At 38.6% G+C, this 22,748-nt stretch overlaps 4 protein-coding genes across 7 annotated transcripts; 2 read left to right on the forward strand and 2 right to left on the reverse strand.

Annotated features, from left to right (window-relative positions):
• Positions 1–4: 4 nt before the first annotated feature.
• On the reverse strand, positions 5–5,027 carry LOC111445223 (protein TPLATE; the record flags this gene model as incomplete). Its single annotated transcript, XM_023083487.1, has 6 exons — positions 3,707–5,027; positions 2,946–3,542; positions 2,499–2,860; positions 1,620–1,923; positions 624–746; positions 5–40 (listed from the first exon to the last, which is right to left on the reverse strand). Coding segments are annotated over exons 1-6 (2,544 nt in total), but the record flags the coding sequence as incomplete, so codon positions are not given.
• Positions 5,028–6,247: 1,220 nt separating this feature from the next.
• On the forward strand, positions 6,248–11,188 carry LOC111452907 (probable transcription factor PosF21). Its single transcript, XM_023093828.1, has 5 exons — positions 6,248–6,416; positions 7,424–8,153; positions 9,219–9,351; positions 9,487–9,571; positions 10,519–11,188. The coding sequence occupies exons 2-5, from the start codon at positions 7,450–7,452 to the stop codon at positions 10,851–10,853; spliced, it is 1,257 nt and encodes a 418-aa protein (XP_022949596.1). The 5' UTR covers positions 6,248–6,416; positions 7,424–7,449; the 3' UTR covers positions 10,854–11,188.
• A 634-nt stretch (positions 11,189–11,822) lies between these two features.
• On the reverse strand, positions 11,823–16,551 carry LOC111451774 (splicing factor 3B subunit 4-like). The gene is made up of 9 exons (XM_023092321.1): positions 16,334–16,551; positions 16,158–16,206; positions 15,940–16,028; positions 15,800–15,856; positions 15,603–15,665; positions 15,449–15,514; positions 13,616–13,702; positions 12,699–12,792; positions 11,823–12,552 (listed from the first exon to the last, which is right to left on the reverse strand). The coding sequence occupies exons 1-9, from the start codon at positions 16,436–16,438 to the stop codon at positions 12,020–12,022; spliced, it is 1,143 nt and encodes a 380-aa protein (XP_022948089.1). The 5' UTR covers positions 16,439–16,551; the 3' UTR covers positions 11,823–12,019.
• A 1,011-nt stretch (positions 16,552–17,562) lies between these two features.
• On the forward strand, positions 17,563–22,689 carry LOC111454293 (ESX-1 secretion system protein EccA1-like). 4 transcript variants are annotated; one of them, XM_023095734.1, is made up of 8 exons: positions 17,781–17,913; positions 18,375–18,747; positions 20,014–20,124; positions 20,220–20,318; positions 20,431–20,541; positions 20,633–20,936; positions 21,724–21,863; positions 21,948–22,689. In XM_023095734.1, exons 2-8 carry the CDS (start codon positions 18,610–18,612, stop codon positions 22,482–22,484), a joined length of 1,440 nt encoding a protein of 479 aa, XP_022951502.1. In that variant the 5' UTR covers positions 17,781–17,913; positions 18,375–18,609; the 3' UTR covers positions 22,485–22,689. The 4 variants fall into 4 exon arrangements, with proteins under 4 accessions (XP_022951494.1, XP_022951502.1, XP_022951509.1 ...); XM_023095741.1 differs by having other exon boundaries at positions 17,824–17,913; positions 18,378–18,747; XM_023095749.1 differs by having other exon boundaries at positions 17,825–17,913; positions 18,435–18,747.
• The last annotated feature ends 59 nt before the right edge of the window (positions 22,690–22,748 follow it).

Consider the following 22,748-nt stretch of genomic DNA (forward strand, 5'->3'; position numbering starts at 1 on the left):
AATGTGAAACACCAACTGTCACACTGCACAGAACTGGATCCTGGAAACGGGGGAAGCAGAGTAGTGAGATAGCCTTTCCTTGAGGAACAAGGCAAGAGATAGCAAGTGAACAAGGTTTTTCTAATATCAAGTGAGAAGTTACTTATAATTGATCCCAAAGGCATAATAATTTATTAGGTCATAACCAATAAATTATTAAAGATGTTTCTTAACATTCTCCGAGCACAAGTTTTCAAATTTGTTTAACGAAAAGGGCCAACATTTGAATTACTAGGTTTTTTCAATCATTAGAGATAACTATCTTGCTCTGATGCTACATTTATCAATATATTTCTTAAAAAGAAACAAAATCTTCATTAACGAGCACATCTATTTATTTCAAAAGCTTAATGCTAGGCAGTGGTTGACTCAATCAAACTCACTAAATTGATAGTTCCATCGAGCTATATATTCTTGTCTACAATAGGCTTCTAAACAATCACAGTCGGAAGTAATTTAAAATGAAAATAGCTGCCGTATTTTTTCTGTCACGTAATGGAAAGTTGCTGTCCAACATACTAACCACTATAAAAAATGGAAAGTATAACCAAAGAAAAGAAAAATGATACACTACAAATGGGTACCTGAGACACAAGGTGACGCAGCTGTCTCACTGCTTGAGGAGAACCATCCATGAAATATAATGCTCCAGACAACCCAACTCGGATATCCACACGATTTAGTTCAAGCTCAGTTAAATTTAGAACCTGCAACATGATACACTCACACGTCACCCAGAAGATAACCAAATAAATATTCAACAGATAGTAAAAGAAGCATGAAAACATTTTTCAGATATTCCTTTATTCTTGATTGTAGATAATAAGGGATATTTGTAATTGAATTTCTTTAGCTAAGCCAGTCTTGATGCATAGCTCTTCCTTGGCTTTCAGGGTCTGTCATATCATAGGATACTGGTAATTGAGTGTTAAAGAAAATTGAAGGTAAATTTCTTTTGGAGATATTACTCATTCTTAACGTAAACGATCAGAGGTCAATTGTAATTGGACTCTTCTGTTTAGTTGGATTTTTTCATTGTATAATATTATTCTTCTTTTTGACACTTTTGATGCTTGATCCAGCTTTGTTCAACTTTAATAAAACTTGACTTCACTTAATGTAACCTGATTTATCTCGTGATAATTTGGACAACATTCTTCACAACTTCTTTGAAATTTATATTGTATAATTGAGATGTCTTAGTTCATATCAGTAGGATTCTCGGGCAATTAGACTCATTACCTAATATATAAAGCCCTTACCAAGGAGTTGGCAAAAATACTAAAGGAAGTATTGCATCATAAGATTTTGAGTGTGATTCTGCTTCTGTAGCTACATGTGGGATATCTTCGTGTTCTAGAGCTCTTCATTTTTCTTTTCTATTACTGACAATTAGGTACGCTTCTTGTAACTTTTGTATGGTGTTTGTAGGCAGCTAGAATGTTGGTTCAACCTAATGATCCTATTTTTTGTCTCTTTACTATTGAACCCTTGTTCATTAAGGGGATAGGTATTTTCCCGATACATTATGGACTATTAACAAAATAAACAGCAGTAATGAGAAAAGAAACATCTTTAACCTTCAAATGTAGAGTAATCCTTCCATCGCTTGAATTTGCTAAATGATATGCTTCAACATAGCAAGGATCACTACTGCCAGTCAAAGTAATTGCAGTTGGAGGAACCTTGAGAAGAGTAGAATCAATTCCTTTTGTCAGCAAAAGAGTTAATTCACTAGGGTCTGGCCTCCAAAGCTCTAAAATAGCCTTGTGAACCAAACCTTCCAATTTTCTGTCCTGAGCTGCAGCTGCTTCATAGAACTGCACGGTTAGTTTGTGATGGCTAAATGGGTAATCTCCTCTGGCTTCACTGACACCAGCCCACCTGTAATCAAGCAAAATTGACTTCATTAAATAAACTTGTCACTTGTTTATTTTTCAAGTAAAAACAGAAGAAAAAAAATCTGAAAAGAAAAAACAAGAGTTTCGCAGTGTGAACTCCCAAATCCAACTTCGAGTCCTTCTTTCCAAAGATGATGGATAAAAAACAAAAGAAAAAACAAGAGTTTCGCAGTGTGAACTCCCAAATCCAACTTCGAGTCCTTCTTTCCAAAGATGATGGATAAAAAACAAGCTAACATGAACCAACCAGCCTCTGCTGCCTACCATCCTTACTCAACAGGCTTCAAATGTAAAAGATAACCAAACCTAAATAAAAGTGTCCTACCTAGAAAGTTGTAGTAGCCATTAATCCCATTAGAAATGACAGAAAAGTCCAAGTTTGGGAGAGAATGCTTGTTTCACCGAAATGAAGAAAAGGTGCTAGCCTATTTGGGTTGTTCAGCAAGGACTAGCGTTAGAGGTAAAAATATTTTCCTTGAAAACTGAGGGCCATCGTATGGTGAGCACTGAAAACCACCCATAAAAAAGTTGATATTTAGCAAGGCAATATATACTGACCTGCTTTCTGGATTGTTTGAAGCATACTTAATTCTCTGTAGAATTAAACGGCATTGGTGTTTGTTGACTGAATCTGCCAAGCCATTAGCTCGGAATTCTTCAAGTTCTTTAGTCAATAACTGGCCAGCCCTAGGGTGACGAGAGCCTAATCGCTGAGCACACAAAAGCACTGCCTGCACATCTTGAAGTCTATTTGTTGTCTCTACTGCTGAATCTACGTTCGATAAGACCTTGTGGATATTTGTAACGATAATATTTAATGGGTCATCAGGATCGTCAGCTAGAAGGGGATCCAAGCCTTCAAGATCAATATGCTCTGAAATTGCCCAAAGAAGACGGGCAGTTATTCTTGGGGTATTTACCTGCCACATTATTAAGTTGACAATAAAGAACCATTAAAAGCAGGTCAATATATTAGAACAGAGAAAGATATACAAATTGAAATACCTCACGTAAATCTTTCACAAGTTCACGTTGCAAGTTTTGCAGCCTTGTCTCATTCAAAATTTGATCTTGAGATGCTCCATCCTTGATTCTTTTTACTCCTCCTCTGGTATCATATATATGGCATAGCCTAACTAGCAACTTCAAGTAACAATCAATTGCATATGTGCGGCCATCACAATCCCACTTGACACAGGGCCTACAGACTTCAACCACCTCCAATGCAGGCTCTGTCCAGTTTAGTGCTCCATAACCAGTTCCATAGGCCAAGGCTCCAATAACTCTGCTTTCCATCCCAGAGTTCTTCTGTTCGGGCAAAGGTAAAGATAACTGAAAGCAACTTTCCACCAATGAAGCAACCAATTCCTCCCTAAACAAGCCTTTACTCGTAACAGTATTAAGATCATCTCTAATTCTAACATCTTCAAATAAAGAAGCAATATCAGTTCCTGCAAGAGGTTTTTGACCTCTACGAACACTTTCTTTGGCAAAAAGGTCGACACAGAGAGCTGTACGACAAATACACGCTAAGGCATGCATACGATCTGACTCTGCTCTCAAGTTCCTCACCATAAGAAGTAGTCTCTTGAACAATGAAACCTACTAACAACAGACATCATATGTCAGGATACAGTCCTACTTTTAAGGTCCAGGCAAAGATATGAGATCTTGTGAAGCAATTATAATCTTAGTTACACGCCACAAAAATGCAGGACAACATGTTGCATAACAAAAAGTAGAATAGATGATTTGAACACACATACCTGCATGTGCAGATCAAGGAGGTGAAGATTGGTAACAACTGCCCGAACAATACTCTCTCTAGCAGAAGAGAATTCTTGCCTATCCCAGAGCGTGAGAATTGCTATGATCGACTGAGAAGCCCACTCAGGCTTCCCTCCAGGCACATCAGCCAAGTACAGCATATTAATCCCTACCTCAAAAATCAATGCCGGGTCCAACGACGAAGCTAAAAATGGCGCCAAATGGGTTGCTACATCTGAGACTCCCACAAACCTCTCCGCACTTGAGTCCATAGTGGTTCCATTTCCAGTAGAAGATTTCGAAAGCTTACTGATGACTTCAGCTGCCCCAGAAGCCACAGCCTTCACTGCATACACAATTGGAAACACAGTGGCCCTAAAGCTCTCCACAGGCAGAATCAGGGACCTCGCCATTAATGCATTTCGCTTCTTCCAAACGAAGTCCGCCATTGATGAAATCCAATTGGACCTAATAGCAAGTGAATTTTCACTATCCACCAACTTATCACCTGCCAACCTACTCATTCTCTTCGAATCAAATTCCTGGAACAACCTTCCGACTGACTCGAACGCAACCTTTGAAACCGCATCCGACTTATCCAGCATGTTTTTCCCAATACGCGACCACCAATTGGAAACCTTATCTAGCAAACTAACATTATTCTCACAGAGCGTGACAAGGTCATCCCTAGCAAGAATACACCCCAAAGTTTCGGTGATCGAGAACCTCAAATTATCACTATTGGAATCGAAAAAAGCAGAAATTTCTTTATGGGAGTCACTAATCAGCTTGACAAGGCGATAGGAAGGGATCGCAGCGAGAATTGAAACCCCAGCAGCGGTGACATCAGGGTCAGGAAAGTCGAAATCAGTGCGAATGCCAGTGCACACAATGTCCCAAAGATCCGAAGTAAGACGAGTAGAGCGAATAAGATCAAATGCGAGCTTCTTACTGACGGCAGAAGCAGGGGAGGCTACGATCTCCTCAACGGCGGACTTGGCGATAACAGAGATATCCCGGCCGGCGGCGGATTGTTGCAGCGCCTGTAGGAGAGCACCGGATTGGCGAAGCGCGTCGTTGGAGCGAAGGTCGGCTTGGATCTGAGCAAAGAGAATGTCCATGGAGATACGCTCGTGATCCAAGAATCATGAAACGAGAACCTTGGAGAATTACTACCAGAAATTTGCGACTGAATAAACCGCATAAATTGATTCAGAGATTGTTGGGTGTTTGATGGAGCGGAGGAGGAAGAAATGGAGCGTACCTGAAGCGGGCAGCTGTAAGTGGCAAAGGCGAACGAACATGGCTTCGATGACTGTGCTACCACTTGCCGACCGGTATACGGGCTATGGTGGCTTGGTTGCTTTCAAATTGTGGGCTCAGGCCTAGGAGTGAGCCCATTAGTCCTAAAGTAATGCCAATTTTTTATTATATTTTTAATATTTTTAGTAGAGATGTTCGTTTATATCGCAGATCTTGAGACCCATCTTAATGGGTCGAGAAATGGAAGAGGGAATGAGAGAGATTTCTCCGGTTGGATAAACGCTCTCCATCACTGTCTCCACCCTCGCTCCCGCGTTCAATGCATTATACTACACGATAAGCACAAAGTTTGTGAAGTCAAACATAGTTAATATGCAACATCAAGCTATGAGCTCGTGTGATTGTGGTGTAAGGCGGTCAATACGAGTAAGGTGAGGCGATTGGCAAAGCTACATGTTGTAACAACTTGCAAGAATGGGAAAGGAGAGAGGAAAAGAAAGTAGGTGGGTGGTAGCTTGTAACGACTCAGATCCACCGCTAGCGGATATTGTTCTATTTGGGCTTTCCCTTTCGGACTTCCCTTCAAGGCTTTAAAATGCGTCTGCTAAGGGAAGGTCTCCTTCCCAACCAATGTGAGACATCACAATCCACCCCACTTCGGGGCCCAGCGTCCCCGTTGACACTCTTTCCTTCCTCCAATCAATGTGGGATCGCCCCCAAACCCACCTCCCTTGGGGCCAGCATCCTTACTGACACACTGCCTCGTGTCTACTTCTCTTCGGGAACAGCAAGAAGGCTGGCACATCGTTCGATATCTTGCTCTGATACCATTTGTAACGACCCAGATCCACTGCTAGCAGATATTGTCCTCTTTGGACTTTCCCTTTCGGGCTTCCCCTCAATACTTTAAAACGAGTCTGCTAGGGGAAGGTTTCCACACCCTTATAAATGGTGGTTTGTTCTCCTTCCCAACCAAGGTAGGACATCACATAGCTGATCTCGAGCTAAGTGTTTGTGGGTGTGAGGATAGATTAGGCTCGACTATTTATAACAAAACGGTTAACGTTTTCCTAACTTTTTATAAAATGTTCGGGTTACAAATTATACATTATTTTTTAACAACAAATATAAAAGGAAACACATTAAATTTTTTTATTCATATTATAATTTTTTTTTATTTGGTGATTTTAACAATTACATGAATGAGAGATGATTGGCTCTTTATGAAATTAGCTATCTATATTCAAATTCATAAAGTTTCAAATTATTACAAAATTATAATTTACTAAAATTAATGTAAAAAAAAAAAAAGAGAGAGAGAGAGAGAGAGAAAATGATACAGCCCTAGCGGCCTTGTCCCACCCCCTCCCCTTGACGCTGGCTCGACGGTGGATGTTCCCTCTGTTCGTGTTCTTCACAGATCTTATTCCTTCTCTTGGTCTCAAGGTATTTTCTCTATTGCTATCTTCGTCTTATGATCATTCATGAATGTCTGCAAGTTCAAGCTCGATTGAAAATTGATATTTCACAATCATATGAATTTGAGACCGGGAGATGCTTCATTTCGTTATTGATTTTCAGTATCCATGTAAATGTTTGCCCCCCTTTGGAGGGTTGATTTGAATTCCACTCGACTGAATGGAAATTGAGGGATGAAGAATATGTAGTCAATGGAAGAAGATCCTGGGAATTGAAATGAGTTCATACTCTGCATTGCACGTTGGGGCATATAAATTGTTGCTGCATTATACGATTCTTTTCTTCTTGGAGAGTTCTTCTGCTCCAGAATTTATTTTTATTTTCTTTGAACCATGTTGAATTGTTTATGTCATTGAGTGGATCTGTGGCATTTTGCTTTTGGAAGCTTTTTTCGGCTCCTTCGCTAATAACATTCTCAATCTCAATTTTGCAATAGGATGGTTAAAGAAATTGTTTCTGGCTTTGAGTGGATCTGTAACCTTTTTCCTTTGGCAGCTTCCTCATAGCCTTCTTTGATACCAGTCTCGATCCAATTGATTCTTGTATAAAATTAAAAAAAAAGTCCATTTTGGTTCTTATATTTTTTAAAAGTGACCATTTTGATCTGTGTTTGCAAATTTCTAACCCAAATTCTTTGTGGTTTAAATGGAAACTCTTAAACAAAATTATGACTATGTTCCAAGAAATTTATGTATAATGTTGTGCTGAAATTGTGTTAAAAATGAGATAAGAAACGAAATTAAAGGGCCAAAACAAACACTTTATTTGTAATGCATGTCTAGTTTGATTTCTTGCAATCTACGTCTTGGTTGTTGTTTTGTTCCTTTGATTTCCACCACTTTATTTGTAATGCGTGTCTAGTTTTGAGGGCTTTTGATTCGACTTCTTGAAAACCCATTTTAGAGCAGTGTTAGTACGTGGAGTTTTGCTTGTTTGATGACGAATTTGTGACTTGGAATTTCTGTGTTGTTTAGTTTCTTTACAAAGGTGTTTTTAGTTGATGGAGAAGGACAAACCCCAGAGCCATTCTGGTGGATTTCTATCCCCATCAAGTCGTTACCCAGGTCTTTCTCCAACTGGAAGCAGTTTCAATGGAAAATCTGAGGCAACCTCGTCTTCAATGACGCTTCCTCCAATGGCTTCGGGTGCTAATTCTGATTCAAGTCAATTCAGTCACGGAATGTCCACTAATTCTAATCGGTTCAGCCATGATATTTGTCGGATGCCTGATAACCCGCCAAGAAATATTGGTCACAGACGTGCTCATTCAGAAATACTGACCCTTCCTGATGATATATGTTTCAACAGTGACCTAGGTGTCATTGGCAGTGCTGATGGGCCTTCCTTTTCTGATGACACTGAGGAAGATTTGCTGTCCATGTACCTCGACATGGACAAATTCAATTCTTCCTCTGCTACCTCTGCAATGCAAGTTGGCGAGTCATCTGCTGCTGTTGTAGATGCAAGATCAACTCCTTCGTCAGAAATTGGAGCAGCAACATCTAAAGACGATGCTGCTGTTGGCTTGAAGGAGAGGCCAAGAGTAAGACACCAGCATAGCCAGTCCATGGATGGTTTGTCAACCATAAAGCCTGAGATGCTTGTCTCAGGGTCTGAAGAAGTCTCTGCTGCTGACTCCAAGAAATCCGCGTCAGCTACAAAGCTTGCTGAGCTTGCACTAATTGACCCCAAACGTGCAAAGAGGTATAACTTCTTTGGATCTCTTCTCCTATTTTTTGTTTAACATTAAAAAAAATGTGTGTTTTTCTTAATGATATATCCATATCCACAGGCAGGTTTTCCTTGTTGCTTTATTTTGACTATTTTCTATCCACTATGCCTGCTCATGTGATGGTCAGAATTATCGTTGCTATTTATGTCAATTCAACATTTCAGCTAATTTGGATCCTTTACCCAAAATTGAAGAAATGTATGATAATATGGAGTGTTTTTGTCAATACTTAGACATTTGACTACAAGTTTAGGAGAAATTATTCAAGGAACCTGCCGCAAGAGACTAGTAGCTTTTTACCATGGGATGTATGAGAGACTAATTGTAAAAGTACTTTGTTTTTGTATCCATCGGTTATGAAGGGGAAAATAAATTTGAAAGTCTAAATCTGATGGTTTTAATGAGGCACCCTCATTGTGGCGGCCTCATTGAGTAATTTGGTTAGCATCAATGAGTTTATGACTATTACTGTTAGTTTCCAGGTTTTTTCCTGGCTGATTAATTACTTGATGCTATTCCTATTCTCTGTATATGAAAGGTCGTTGCAACTTTTGAACTAGTGATTAAACTCTCTGGCCCTGCATTTTGTACAACATTGCTTTCTAATGAATAAAAATGTGTATATTTGAGTGGGTAGGAACCAAATCATTGAACTTTTTGCCTTGTATGGTCTTTTTTCTCTCTCATTTCTCTTGTGATGAAATTTCCTTATTTATTATGAACATAAAATAATTTGTCTATCAAAACTTCTTTTGATGAATTTTAACTCTAAGAAAATGGAACCCAGTCTTTTGGGTGTATTACGAGACAGCTTTTAGAATTTAACTGGCGTTCGATCATTTACTTGGATTATGTTTGTGTGTTCTCTTATCTCAAAGTGCCTGGAGACTTTTTCAAACCCTGTATTATGTTTACAAGACACCTTTTCATGTTTGAGATTATTTGCTCTCATGTCCAAGTATTATGTTCCTTCCGTTTCCCATGAAAAGAAGAATCGGAAAATTTGTTCATAATCCTCTATGTTGTGTATCGCATAGGATATGGGCAAATAGACAGTCAGCTGCTAGGTCAAAGGAGAGAAAGATGCGGTACATTGCTGAGCTTGAACGGAAAGTTCTGACTCTGCAAACAGAGGGAACTTCTTTATCTGCTCAGTTAACCCTCTTACAGGTGGATTATCGCATAATTAATCGTGTTGATCATATTTTTGGATGCCCACTCTATTTCTTCATATCATTTGAATTCCAGCATCTTATTTTCTCTGTATTTCAGTATGTAATGACATCGTGTTTTACTTATTATCAGAGAGACACAAACGGTCTTACTGCTGAGAACAGTGAACTAAAGCTACGGTTGCAGACAATGGAGCAGCAGGTTCACCTACAAGATGGTAAGGACCTCATCTTTTATTTCATTTTTCAGGTGACTGCACACTATGTTTGCCTTCTCTTAATTTTATCTGATCACTCTGTTTTTTATTTTTTTAAGTAAATGTAGGTGCTTGTTGGAAGATGATTTTGTATGCATTTTTTACATTTGTAGACTTTTTTGTTTGAGAGTGATTTTGAAAGGGTTAAAATCGCTTTTGTCGTGATTTGAAATCATTCCCGAACATGCTTTAGTTTTTAAAATCAATTTATATGATATGAAAATCAAAAGTGTAATCACTCTCAAACATGCCACAAGTCTCCTTATATCATATGAGCTTTTATAGTTGTTAATAAGGGTTGGGGGTTCAGTACAAGCATGGTCTAGGTGAACATTTGTAGAGACATAATAAGGGATGATACTAAACAAGAAGTTGATTAGATGAAATATCAGATAGCTTTTGAATGATTTTAGGATATGGCGTGTCTTATTGAGAGAGAGAGGGAGAGAGAGAATGTGGCAGTGTGTGGGGTAACCTTTCTTCTCCGAACCCTAGCCATCCCTTCGCTTAGCCTCGGCCCGCTGCCATCATATCTGACTGCTTCTCTCCATTCACCTTTGGTTTTGGTGGTCCTCTTCCACTCTTTCAGAATAATTTTTGGCTCCATGGATGTGAAAAGTTGTTGCTTCGGAATATCCTCCTCAGTATTTGGGGTGAAAATGGTACGACTTTTCGTGGAAGAAATGGAAAGTAATCAACACGTTTTTCTTTCAATCCCTCTCCTTCATTGGTTCAAATGTTCGAAAACGAGATAAGCTTTTGTAATCCTGTGGTTTCTGTGAAGCTTTTTTGAAACTTTTCCTTAATGAAAAGTATGTTTTAGAATCAAAAAAAGGAGGCCTGATGAGATTCAATAAATTTCTCGTGGAGCCCATCTTGACTTTATTAGCACCTCTCTTTTCTTACAGCTCTAAATGAAGCACTGAAAGAGGAAATTCAGCATTTCAAAGTATTGACTGGTCAATCAATCCCAAATGGTGGATCAATCACAAACTTTGCTTCCTATGGAGCTGGCCAACAATTTTACCCAAACAGTCAAGCAATGCACACTTTGTTAACTGCTCAACAGTTTCAGCAACTTCAAATCCATTCGCAGCAGCAGCAGCAACAACAACATTTCCAGTACCATCAGATGCATCAGCTTCAGCAACAATCAACTGGAGACATCAAAATGAAAGGTTCGACTTCTTCTCCGGGTCCGAAAGACAGCAACACATCAGATACGTCCTCTCTCACTTGTTGAAAGCAATAGCATAGCAAACCTACCGATTCTTGCCGCTCATAGTTTATTTAATATATATAAAAGAAGAGATGACCCACTGTTCAAAACTTTTATGGTTAGCCATCAGAAATTTAGTTGCATCATTTGATATCCAAATTTCACATTTCACCTCCAACCCACAATCTTGCAGTTCCCTTCCTCATTCAATGCCTTCCCCTCTCCTCGAGCTTATTGTTTGCTTTCCTGCATCTGTCAACTAATGTATAATGTTCATTGTTGTAGACAGAAATGTTTGTAGTTGATTTGTTATTAGATTGTGGATATCACAGTTTCTTTAAGCTTCATATCATTTTCTTCCTCGAACCTTAGCCATTGTTTTATTCTTAATATATGTTTGGAGATACTCCTCCATCAATTTGCACTTCGTTTGATTATGCAATTGATTCTCTACTTCTGCTTTAAATTTAACTAAAAGAAAACAAGTAGAGTCCTATAAGTTCTTAGGTTTATTTTCTCTGTACTTCTTGGTTTCGAGTGTCAGTTGAATTCTTTCTATTCAAATTGGGAAACATGTCTTGAAATACTGTGGAGAATGATAGGAACTAAAAACAAAGGGGAAAAAAAGAAAAGGAAAGAAAGTTGCAGGGTGGTGCTTGATCGGAGTATCGACTAAAAACCCATAAACTACGTTGGAAAATCTATATATAAAAATAGTGGTTTATTATGAAAATAAAGTTGTATTTTTGTAACAAGTTTAGAAAATGAATTTCAATTTAAACAGTGATTAGTTGTAAATAAATAATTAGTTATTAACTTGTTTGTTTAATTATTTTATTTACAGTATCATATAATTCATCACACGCATGTTCACTCGAACTTCCTGCCAAACATTTTCTAATAGATTGAGTTTTTGAAAGAGGGAACGAACTCGAGTCTCGATTTGCCTATATCCATTGATACTCTACTAATGTGCATTAGAAGCTTGAAAAGTATCCCAAACTAAGATGAGAACATTCTCTATTTTGTAGCAAAGATGTCATATTGCTTCCTACTAATTTCTCGGATGAAAGTGTTACAATTTGAATGATAATATAACAACCTACTGAACATTATCATAAAAAAGAAATAAACACGATGTTCAGGCAGAAAAAACTTCATTCTCATTGCTAGCTTAGCATAATAATGTCTTAGCCAGAAGATGGATGAGGTGGTGGAATGTGATTCGGAGGTGGCGGTGGGGGCATCGACGACATTTGCATAGGGGGCCTTCCCGGCTGCTGCTGCTGTTGCATTGGCGGTGGTGGTGGTCGCCAAAGAGGTGGCTGTCCTCCTCCCATTCCCATTGGTGGAGGGATAGGCATGGAATGACCAGGAGCCTGAGGCGGTGGCGGAGGCATGTTTGGGGGAGGTGGCCGAAACTGCTGAACAGGGGGTAGCATCATGGAACCCGGCATAATTTGACCTTGTTGCTGCGGCTGACCCTGCCAGGCTGGTGGTTGTCCAGGCATCTGCATAGGGGGGAAAGCCACCCCTTGCGGTGGTGGAGGACGTATAGCAGGAATTGGGCTGGGAGCAATGCCACCATTAGCGAAGGGGCGTGGTGGCATCAGAGTTCCCATCGTGCCGTTAGGCTGTGCAACCTTTGGAAGTGTCGGAGGGCCACTTGCAAACAAAGTGTGAGGTCTACTCTTCTGGGGATTGCTAGCAGCCAATACTCTCTCTACAAAATAGACCAAGCCACACCAGAGATAAATAAGCAACGACAATGACAACGACGATGATATCCTTCCACAGATCACTAGTTTCAAATCTGTTCATAACCTAAAACAATTCCATAAAGTTCACGGATCAGCAAACAATTCTTACCCGCAGGTGTGCCGTGTCGTTCACCCTTGGTATCTTTCTTATAGGCATAAGAAACCGTTATTTGACGATTACAAAGATACTGGCCATTCATTGCCTGTTAACGACAGCAACCACAGAACAAGAAAACAAAAGTCAAAACCATTTCGAGATAAAAGCTTGAACCGAAGCCACGACAGAAATCAACTGATAAAGAAGCTGAGCTTTCCACAAGAATAGCAAACAAAACAAAATTCATGGAAGGTGGAAAGAAAACCACGAAAACAGGACCTAAGAGCTTAGAGGGGCAATGTTTTTCACTGTTTCCATGTTTAACCAGTAGAGAACTTTAGCACATCTTGAAACCACAAACTTCAATAAGAGAGGTGGAGGATTATCTTTAATCACCTTGAAATAAAGAAGCAAAACTTTTCTAATAAGAATCTTCAAAAACATCATCTTTTAAATAGCTATTCAAAGATTGCAAATTCAACTCCATACTACTCAAGCTAACATCAGATTCAGCATCAAAACCATCTTCATGAGAGGGAAAGTAGGGTCTTTCCTCTAGTTAATGAAGAATCTGATTCAAGGGGGAGAAAACAACTTGGCTGCAAAGAACGGGGGAAGGAAAGTGAAGGGACAGAAATTGAAAAGGAAACCTACTTCACTGAGTGGGCTAAAAGACTTGGACAACTTTCTTGAATAAAATTTGGAGACAGAGTTTTCCTTATGAATTGGTTGACGTGAAGAAATAGATCTTTATTTTTCGAGAGCATGACAAAGGATAGGTAGCAATAAAACACTTCTTTCACTTCATTAACATTTAAGGGCACTGAAGGCTCCAATGATTTAAGGGAAGCTTATTATGAGCATCATATAGTATCAAAACAGAATGACGTGCATGCAGAGATCGACCAATAAGAAAAGAAAAGACACACCTCTATTGCTGCATCAGATGCTTCAAAAGAGTCGTAGCTAATAAAACCAAACCCACGCGAATTTCCTGTATCTGGATCTCTCATAATCTGGTTAGAAACACGAAGACACTTGAAGTGTTAGAACACAAATGTGCATAAAACTCAGAACTTTCATGTTAAACCGTTCTGATACATCCCCAAAAAGAGCCGAGTACACAGAAGATACAAAGAACTAAAGATGAAAAATAGAGCATACAAAAAGAAGTTATCTTTAATTAAAAAAAATAAAGGAACAGCGTGGCGTCTTATGCACACAAAAGTCTAATTCTGCGTTGCTCTTGAAGCATGGAAGGAAACTGATCTGATAGACGTTCAGTAAGCAAAATATAGACGCCTCCCAACAGCCATGATGTTATTAACCCCCTAAAAGCCCAAACAAATTTCCAATCTAACATACCCAACTACACAGCACTTCAAGAGAATAATAGTAAATAGAAAGCCAGGACATAAAACTAGTCCCATTTTCACAAACATGATAGTACTGGTAAGTACTAGTAAGATGTACTAGCCCACATGGAAGAAAAACCAGTTAAAAAATCCTAAAAAATATAAAGTAAATCCAAGTAATACACGAAAATAAAATAATAATGGAAGAGACAACATTTAAAGTGATGTTTTATTAGGAAAGACACTCGTTAAAGAGAAAAGAAACCAAACCATAAACTGGCTGCTACCAAGCACCATTATGCTTGAAATAGGAGACATGTCAATTTACTTAAACCAAAGAGGCATTATACATGAGAAAGAAGGATAAGACAAAAGAACGCAAAATTGTAAAATTACAGTGACCCATATAATAATAACGCTATAACGGTATTCTTCTAAAACACCCTTCAAGTAAGATGCCAGAAAGTGAATAAATACTGTAATTCTTCATTCTTTTTTTTTTTTTTTTTTGGGGGGGGGGGGGGATCAAGAAATGGCATACAATGGATGAACTAAATACAATGCTACAGTAATTCAATATTCACAAAAGCGACTACAGAATCTTATGTAGAGTAGCCATGAAATAAATTCTAGAAGTTTAACGTTTAGACATGTATAAATGCGTTGTCTACTTGGCTAAAGATTTCTAAGATCTTGGCTTCCCTTCCCCTTATGTTGAACTCCCTAGACCTCTTATTGGACCAGAAATTCAAGAGTCCAGTTTTATAATCCAGAGCAATCTTTTGGCCAAACAGCCAATATTTTGTAGGAATGAATTTTCATGATCCACTTCATAATCATTACAAAATCACAAAGAAATAAATTAATAAAGGTTAAATTACAAATTTAGTCTCTATGGTTTAAAGCAAGTTAGAATTTAGTTCCCATGGTCTTAAGTGTTAGAAATAGTCCTTATTTATGAGAATTTTATCAAACCATAGAGGTTATTTATGAGGTCTTATCATACCATAACGACTAATTTCTAACTTTTAAGACCGTAGAGTTTAAATTATAATTTTTTCCAAACCATAGGGACCAAATTTTCCTATTTATGATTTAACAATACATAAAAGCCAAAAATAACCACAAACTTCCAAGGTGTAGCAGCCCCATAAAGAAAATAAAGGCTAGCGACAAACTATGTTCAACACGCTCCAGAAAAGATAAACAGCCAAAGATATTGTATACATGTGAAATATACTAAAAGGCAATGTGAAGGTTTAATACTTCCATGAAAGGACTTCACTTCATTAAGTTGTAATAATATTACTTCCTTAGAAAGTAACTAGTTTACTTGAAAATGAGCCCTAATCTCCTAAGATAAACAAAACATAAATGAGTGATGAGGTTTATAGGAAAAGTTATAACCTTAGGATTTGTCACAATGACCCCAAAAGCACTGAAAGTATCATAGAGGAGCTTTTCATCGACATCCTGAAACAAACATCAAGGTTTAGTTACCTTCTTTAAATCATTAGCTTGCAAGTCTTCCAGATATAAACATGATAAAATAACTACTCACGGGGTCGAGGTTTCCTATGAAGAGATTCGCTCCCACATCCAAACTCTTCTTGTCTTGAGATGCCTGGAAATATGCAATGCACACATAACAAAGGTAAGATATCCATTTTCATAAGAACATAAAATACAATCTTCCGTTGCTGAGCAGTATATCAAAACGCATCCTAGCACAGTTGAAAGAGTAAATCCCCTACTCACCTTGTTTACACGAATTGGCTTCCCGTAGAGCTTAATCATATTCAAAACCTTAATTGCCTGCAAAAGCATTAAGAATGGAAAATCAAAATAAACACATAACTAGAAGGATAAAAAAGCGCAAGAGCCCCAGCGTTACTTACGTAATCTGCATCTTCCTCACTGCGAAACTCAATGAATCCATATCCTTGATGCAAGTTAGTAACTCTATCCTTCGGAACGTACACATTAACTGCAAAATAACAAGTGGACACAATTTTTTTCAAGGAAATGCTCAAACCAAGAAGGGAAAAAGACAGCTCAAACAGAGTTTCCATAAATTCCAAAGACTTCACAAAACGAGAGAAACGAAAGAACGCACCAACTGGGCCGGCTTGAACAAACAGCTCCCAAAGCAACTCCTCAGAAACCTACAAGAAACACAAAAAACAGAAAAATAGTATAACAAAAACAAAATTAAATGAACATAGAAACCCTAGAGGAGGGGATTTGAAGATTGATTAGTTGAAAAAAGCAGGGAGGAAGAGAACAAAGGACCTGGGGATCTAGATTGCCGACATAGGCAGTGGCGTCTTGGTTCCTCTCGGGGGCGTGCTGGCCGAGCAGATTAGCTCCGACTCCCGGCGCTATCTTCGTCGTCATCTTCTCCGGCGAGTCGGTGAACCAGTTGCCGCGTTTGGGGATCAGAAACTACAATCTAAAACCTCTTGCAGACTGGGGAGAGTCGAAGGAGTTCCTACGGGGTTTTGTTTTCTTATTGTTATTTTGATTTTCTATTTTAAAATAAAAAATCACTTTATTTATTTATTTATTTATTTTAATTTATTTTTCATATCTCTAAACTTGCACTACCGAATTTTGTTCCCTTGTGAAAATTAGGTTTTTTATTTTCTTACAATAAATATAATGAATTTAATTTTTTAGAATATATATAATATTATAGTTATAAATTTCTAATAAAATATAATAGTGATACAAATTTAGTGAAAATTAATTAAATTAAATTAATTAAAAAAAACAAAAATGACGAAAAAATAAGAATTAATGAATAAACATATGCAACCTTTGTGCGTTAGTTGTCATCGAACTACATTGCATTCGAAGAGGTTCGACTATAATACTACCTGTAACTAGTCTAGTCAATTTAGTTCCGGCTCTGATACCACTTGTAACCATTTTAGTTAATTCAGGTTCAGCTATGGTACCACTTGTAATGATCTTAGTCAATTTAGGTTTGGATATGATACCATCTGTAACAATCCTAGTCAATATAGGTTCAACTATGATACTACCCGTAACAATTCTAGTTAGTCTAGGTTCGACTATGATACCCCATATAACGATCATAGTCAATATAGGTTCAGCTGTGATAATACCCGTAACAATTCTAGTTAATCTAGGTTCGACTATGATACACCATATAACGATCATAGTCAATATAGGTTCAGTTATGATACTACCTGTAACAATTCTAGTTAATCTAAGTTCGACTATGATACCCCATATAATGATCACAGTCAATATAGGTTCAGCTATGATAATACCGGTAACAATTCTAGTTAATCTAGGTTCGACTATGATGCTCCCTATAACGATCATAGTCAATATGGGTTTATCTGTGACAACACTGACAATTCAAAAGTCGAACCGTTACACTAGGCGTTCTAAAATTTGAGGCCTAAATGGGGTAAAGAATTTCAATTAGGTCCTTCCATTAGTGTATATATATATATATATCATACAATGACAGCCATAGAATTGGCAGACTTTTCCGTTGATAATGCACACAATCCATGGAAAACAGGTGCAAATTTCAAAGCAAAAGCAAAATCCGGCGCGAAGGATCGTGGGAATGCAGTGGCGACTGGCTGCCATTTCCGCCACTTGGGTTCTTCGAAACCGACAAATCCTTTTTCCTTCTCATTTTCTCGCCATCCACGCCCCTTTTTCCGCCATTTCTTCTTCTTTTCTCCTCCGTTTCTCTCTCGTTTCGCTTCTTTTCCAGATATCTTTCTTCCCTCTTCTATCTTTCTCTGGTTTCATCTCTGTTTCTGGGGGGCCTCTTTCACTTTTCTGCCAGATCGTTGCGATATCGAATTAAGAATCCTCACTCGTCGGTGAGTTTGCTTTTTATACCATTATTAGAAGTTGTGATTGCTGTTGTTGATCGTTTTTTTAAGTCCAGTATGCTCTTATTTCAAATCCATTGGTTTTGATGAGGCATCCCATCGCATTTATTCTTGTATGCATGCCTTTCAAATCTTCTGTGGGTAATGCTTTATTTCTGTAATTTGGTGATCTGGGCTGCTGCTTTGTTTCCGTTTGATAATTTAGGCGCTTGGATGGCATTATTTCCACGGCATTCCATAGAAAAAGTGATTCCTAGTATCGATGTTAACCATGTTGATGGATGATAAAATTTTCAAATACGTTATGTGAACTTGGCATATATCAAACGGAACTTCAGCCAATTGTTGTAATGGTTCAGATTGTCCTTTTCTTCTTCTATGAAGTGTTATGTAATTTGGTGGGAGCTGTTTTTTCATTGAAGTGTCAGAATAATATTTAATTTCTTCAGCAGGGTGAGGGTTTCTAAAGCTTGATTAAGAACAGGGGAAAACTTAACTTGCTGATGCAGAGAGCGGGCTGTAGGTTGGGGACTTTCCTAGCTGCTGCCATTTGATTTTGTGGCGGAAAGGAGATATAATCTACTCATCCATCTTCTCTGAGATCTCCTTTTCTCCCTCTACCATTTTCCTCTGTCTTTCATCCTTGAAGGTGTGGTTAGCCTTGCCATATCCCAATTCGAAGATATGCAGAAGCCTCAAGATCAACGGTCAAGGCCTTCCAAACCCACTACTATTCATAGCTATGCTCAATCTGGGAACATTCTTAGCCTTCAAAAGCTGCTCCAAGAGAACCCTGGTCTTCTTAATGATAGAAATCCTGTTGTATGTTCTCTTTCTTGAACAACTTTTTGGCATTTTTATGAGTTTTTGTTATCATTTTCATTTCTAAGTTTGTATATTTGTTCATCGGGAAGTGACTTTCTTATGTGAATCTGAATTGATTTGGTGATATGTGTGAGATAAAGGACTTCTTCATTGTTCCTGACTTCGTATGCTTGAAACTGGCTCCGTATGATTATTTTGGTGCTTGATTTAATTTCATTGTTGGGCAAGAATTTCTGGAGTATATCCTTTTTAGCACCGTATATAACTTTTATTTGACCATTATTTCTATTATCTTCCATCCAGGATCTTTTCAGGTGTGTTTGGAGCTTATTTTGCTCTATTTATGTTTCACATCTGAAGATTTTAGTATTAGATCTATCCCATGTTAACCATCCATTTATCTCCATTCTTCCTTTCAAATATGAATGCTAATGATACTTGCTGGCTTAAGACTAGAATTTCAGTTTTCATTTTCAATACTCTGTCTCCATTTCATACTTTTCTCAGTAATTCAATGAAGAAAATGGTGGGATATACTTCTTGAAATTAAATCCAATGCTGTTTCTGTTTCTTATGCTCATGTGAGATCCCACGTTGGTTGGAGAGGGGAACGAAATATTTTTTATAAGGGTGTGGAGACTTTTCCCTAGTAGACGCGTTTTAAAACCTTAAGGGGAACCTCGGAAGGGAAAGCCCAAATAGGACAATATACCAATGGTATCAGAGTCAGACACTGGGCCGTGTACCAGCAAGGAGGCTGAATCCCGAAGGGGGGTGAACATCATACGGTGTGTTAGTGAGGACATTGGGCCCTGAAGAGAGGTGGATTGGGGGGCCCCACATCGATTAGAGAGGGGAACAAGTGCAAGCAAGGAGGCTGAGTCCCCAAGGGGGGTGAACACCAAGCGGTGTGCCAGCGAGGACATTGTGCCCCGAAGAGGGATCGATTGGGGGCCCCACATCGATTAGAGAGGGGAACAAGTGCCAGTGAGGACGATGGACCCCGAAGGGAGATAGATTGTAAGATCCCACATCGGTTGGAGAGGGAAACAAAGCATTTTTTATAAGGGTGTGGAAACCTCTCCCTAGCAGACGCGTTTTAAAACGTTGAGGGGACGCCCTGAAGGGAAAGCCCAAAAAGGACAATATCTGTTAGCGGTGGGCTTGGGCTGTTACAACAATGATTCAAAATGTAGAACCAATTTATCTTGTTATTTATATTACCTTCGGAGTGAAGCTTATGGATTTCAATGCCTACTTCAGATGGGACAGACACCCCTCCATGTGTCTGCAGGCTATAACAGGGCAGAGATTGTAAAATTTCTTCTTGTCTGGCAAGGTCCAGAAAAGGTCGAGTTCGAAGCCAAAAACATGGTAGGTGTATATATTCTTTATCGCGGTAGTGTTTTTCGTGAAATTGAACTGTAGTGCTCAATTATTAGGTAGAGCTAATATTCTCCTCTCTGCAGTATGGAGAGACCCCATTGCATATGGCAGCAAAGCATGGGTGCAATGATGCAGCACGGGCGCTACTCGCTCACGGCGCTTTTGTTGAAGCCAAAGCAAATGTGCTATATATTGCCTTTTAGTTATCTCTTCTTCATTGATTCTGCAATGAAATACATGACTCATGGTGATTTTATGGTTGAAATGTCTGCTTTTGTGTATTCCTTTATGCAGAATGGGATGACACCATTGCACCTTGCCGTCTGGTATTCACTCCAATCCGAAGACTGCGCCACTGTCGAGACATTGCTTGAATATAACGCCGATTGTAGTGCGAAAGATGACGTAATCCTTCAATATTTTGCTTGCAATATTTTCTGTTCTCCATTATACTACATAGAAAATGGTACTAAATAGGCTTGTCTCTTAAATGCAGGAGGGTATGACTCCCCTAAGCCATCTGTCACAGGGCTCGTGCAGTAAAAAGTTGAGGGAATTGTTGAACCAGCATTTAGAAGAGCAGAAAAAGCGAAAAGCAATTGAAGCATGCAGTGAAACTAAAGCAAAGATGATGGAACTCGACAATGAGCTCTCGAAAATCGTGGGTTTGCACGAGCTTAAGATCCAACTCCAGAAATGGGCTAAGGGAATTCTTTTAGATGAGAGACGCAGGGCCCTTGGCCTCAAAGTTGGCATCAGGAAGTCACCTCATATGGCATTTCTTGGCAATCCTGGGACAGGTAAGTACATATAGGAGGCAGAGTTTGCTATAGCTATTTTGTTCCTATTTTCTAAAAATGATCCGACGTCCCTCAAGAATTCCGATAAATATATCTGTTTACGTATGGATTTTCATTAGCATACGTAATACTAGTTACTATGGCCTACTATGACCCCGGTTGATATCGGTTTGAGTTCTTATTTTTGAAGATTAAGCTGGTAAATGCTACTACGACCCATGAGTTTCTTTGTTTTGTTATATACTTTTTACGAATGTTCTCAAAATTCAAGCCAAGTTTTGAAAGCTAGAAAAAGTAGTTTTTGTTTTTGGAATTTAACTAAGAATTTAATTTTAACCCTACCAAACGGAGCTTAACTTATATTGTAACTTGGTTTTTGGAATTTAACTAAGAATTTAATTTTAACCCTACCAAACGGAGCTTAACTTATATTGTAACAGCCCAAGTCTACCGCTAGCAGATATTGTCCGCTTTGGCCTGTTACGTATCGCCGTCAGCCTCACGTTTTCAAAACCCGTCTACTAGGAAGAGATTTTCACACCCTTATAAGAAATGTTTCGTTCCCCTCTTCAACCAACAAGCTACATATATGAGGTTGGGTATTGTGAATATCTGAGTCTATATTTATATGATTTTGGGGATTGTGAATATCTGGAACTTTTATATCATAAAGCATGCGTTCTTTTTAGATGCTCGGTCATATATGGTCGCTTAGCTATTTCGTGCTAGCTAACAAAACTTGTATTTACCATTATGGTTCACTTATTGTTGTTATTATTTTTGAAAGGTAAGACTATGGTAGCTCGAATACTCGGAAAATTGCTTCACATGGTTGGCATCCTACCAACCGATAAGGTAACAGAAGTACAGAGAACGGATTTGGTTGGCGAATTCGTTGGTCACACCGGTCCGAAAACCAGGAAGAAGGTACACCATGCGTGCCTTTTGGCCTCTCTTTTGTAAATTATTAGGAACATAGCTTTATGTATGGATGCCACCTCTGACTTTCAGATCAAAGAAGCAGAGGGCGGAATACTTTTCGTCGATGAAGCCTACCGACTGATACCAATGCAGAAATCCGACGATAAGGATTACGGTTTGGAAGCTCTGGAAGAGATCATGTCTGTCATGGACAGTGGGAAAATCGTAGTCATATTCGCTGGTTACTGCGAACCAATGCAGCGCGTAATATCTTCAAACGAAGGATTTCATCGACGAGTAACCAAATTTTTCTACTTCAATGACTTCAATTCAGAAGAATTAGCAAAGATCCTCCATATCAAGATGGATAACCAAACAGAGGATAGCTTGTTATATGGCTTTAAGTTGCATCCTACGTGCACCGTAGAAGCCATTTCAGAGCTGATCGAGAGAGAAACGCAAGAAAAGCAGCGTAAGGAGATGAACGGTGGTTTGATCGATCCAATGCTCGTTAACGCCAAAGAGAATTTGGATGGCAGGCTGAGTTTTGAGTGTATAGATACGGAAGAACTGTGTAGTATTACAATGAATGATTTAGAAGCAGGCCTTCGTTTGCTAACAAAGTAAGATGAGTTGGTTCATGCACAAACCATCAAATGTTCTTTGGAGCTGTTGGCACCATCTCTGATATCAGTACTGCAGCAAGCTGGAAGGACATGCTTGTGGAGATTTTAGGTGATTTGAGAATGTTCTTTAGGATTTCTAAAGAAAAATTAATTTTATGATATATGTAACGAACTCTATGTTATAAATTTAAATGAAACTCGGAAAATGGAAGAAAGAGTATTTTCGATATCATTATTTCTTTATATAGGCTTCTCTTTTGAAGTT

The sequence above is a fragment of the Cucurbita moschata genome, unplaced genomic scaffold (assembly GCF_002738365.1).
Source record: "Cucurbita moschata cultivar Rifu unplaced genomic scaffold, Cmos_1.0 Cmo_Scf00001, whole genome shotgun sequence".
Classification (NCBI taxonomy): domain Eukaryota; kingdom Viridiplantae; phylum Streptophyta; class Magnoliopsida; order Cucurbitales; family Cucurbitaceae; genus Cucurbita; species Cucurbita moschata.

Bases quoted from the DNA above. Each gene is read 5' to 3' on its own strand.
- LOC111454293 (XM_023095726.1), top strand. From the start codon at position 17,590: ATGGAAAACAGGTGCAAATTTCAAAGCAAAAGCAAAATCCGGCGCGAA. The intron at 20,542-20,632 runs GTAATCCTTCAA...TCTTAAATGCAG, and splicing joins ATTGTAGTGCGAAAGATGAC to GAGGGTATGACTCCCCTAAG. The intron at 20,937-21,723 runs GTAAGTACATAT...TATTTTTGAAAG, and splicing joins TCTTGGCAATCCTGGGACAG to GTAAGACTATGGTAGCTCGA.
- LOC111452907 (XM_023093828.1), top strand. From the start codon at position 7,450: ATGGAGAAGGACAAACCCCAGAGCCATTCTGGTGGATTTCTATCCCCA. The intron at 8,154-9,218 runs GTATAACTTCTT...TGTATCGCATAG, and splicing joins GACCCCAAACGTGCAAAGAG to GATATGGGCAAATAGACAGT. The intron at 9,572-10,518 runs GTAAGGACCTCA...CTTTTCTTACAG, and splicing joins GCAGGTTCACCTACAAGATG to CTCTAAATGAAGCACTGAAA.
- LOC111451774 (XM_023092321.1), bottom strand. From the start codon at position 16,438: ATGACGACGAAGATAGCGCCGGGAGTCGGAGCTAATCTGCTCGGCCAG. The intron at 16,029-16,157 runs GTGCGTTCTTTC...GTTATTTTGCAG, and splicing joins TGTTCAAGCCGGCCCAGTTG to TTAATGTGTACGTTCCGAAG. The intron at 12,793-13,615 runs GTGTGTCTTTTC...TGTCGTTAACAG, and splicing joins CATCTGATGCAGCAATAGAG to GCAATGAATGGCCAGTATCT.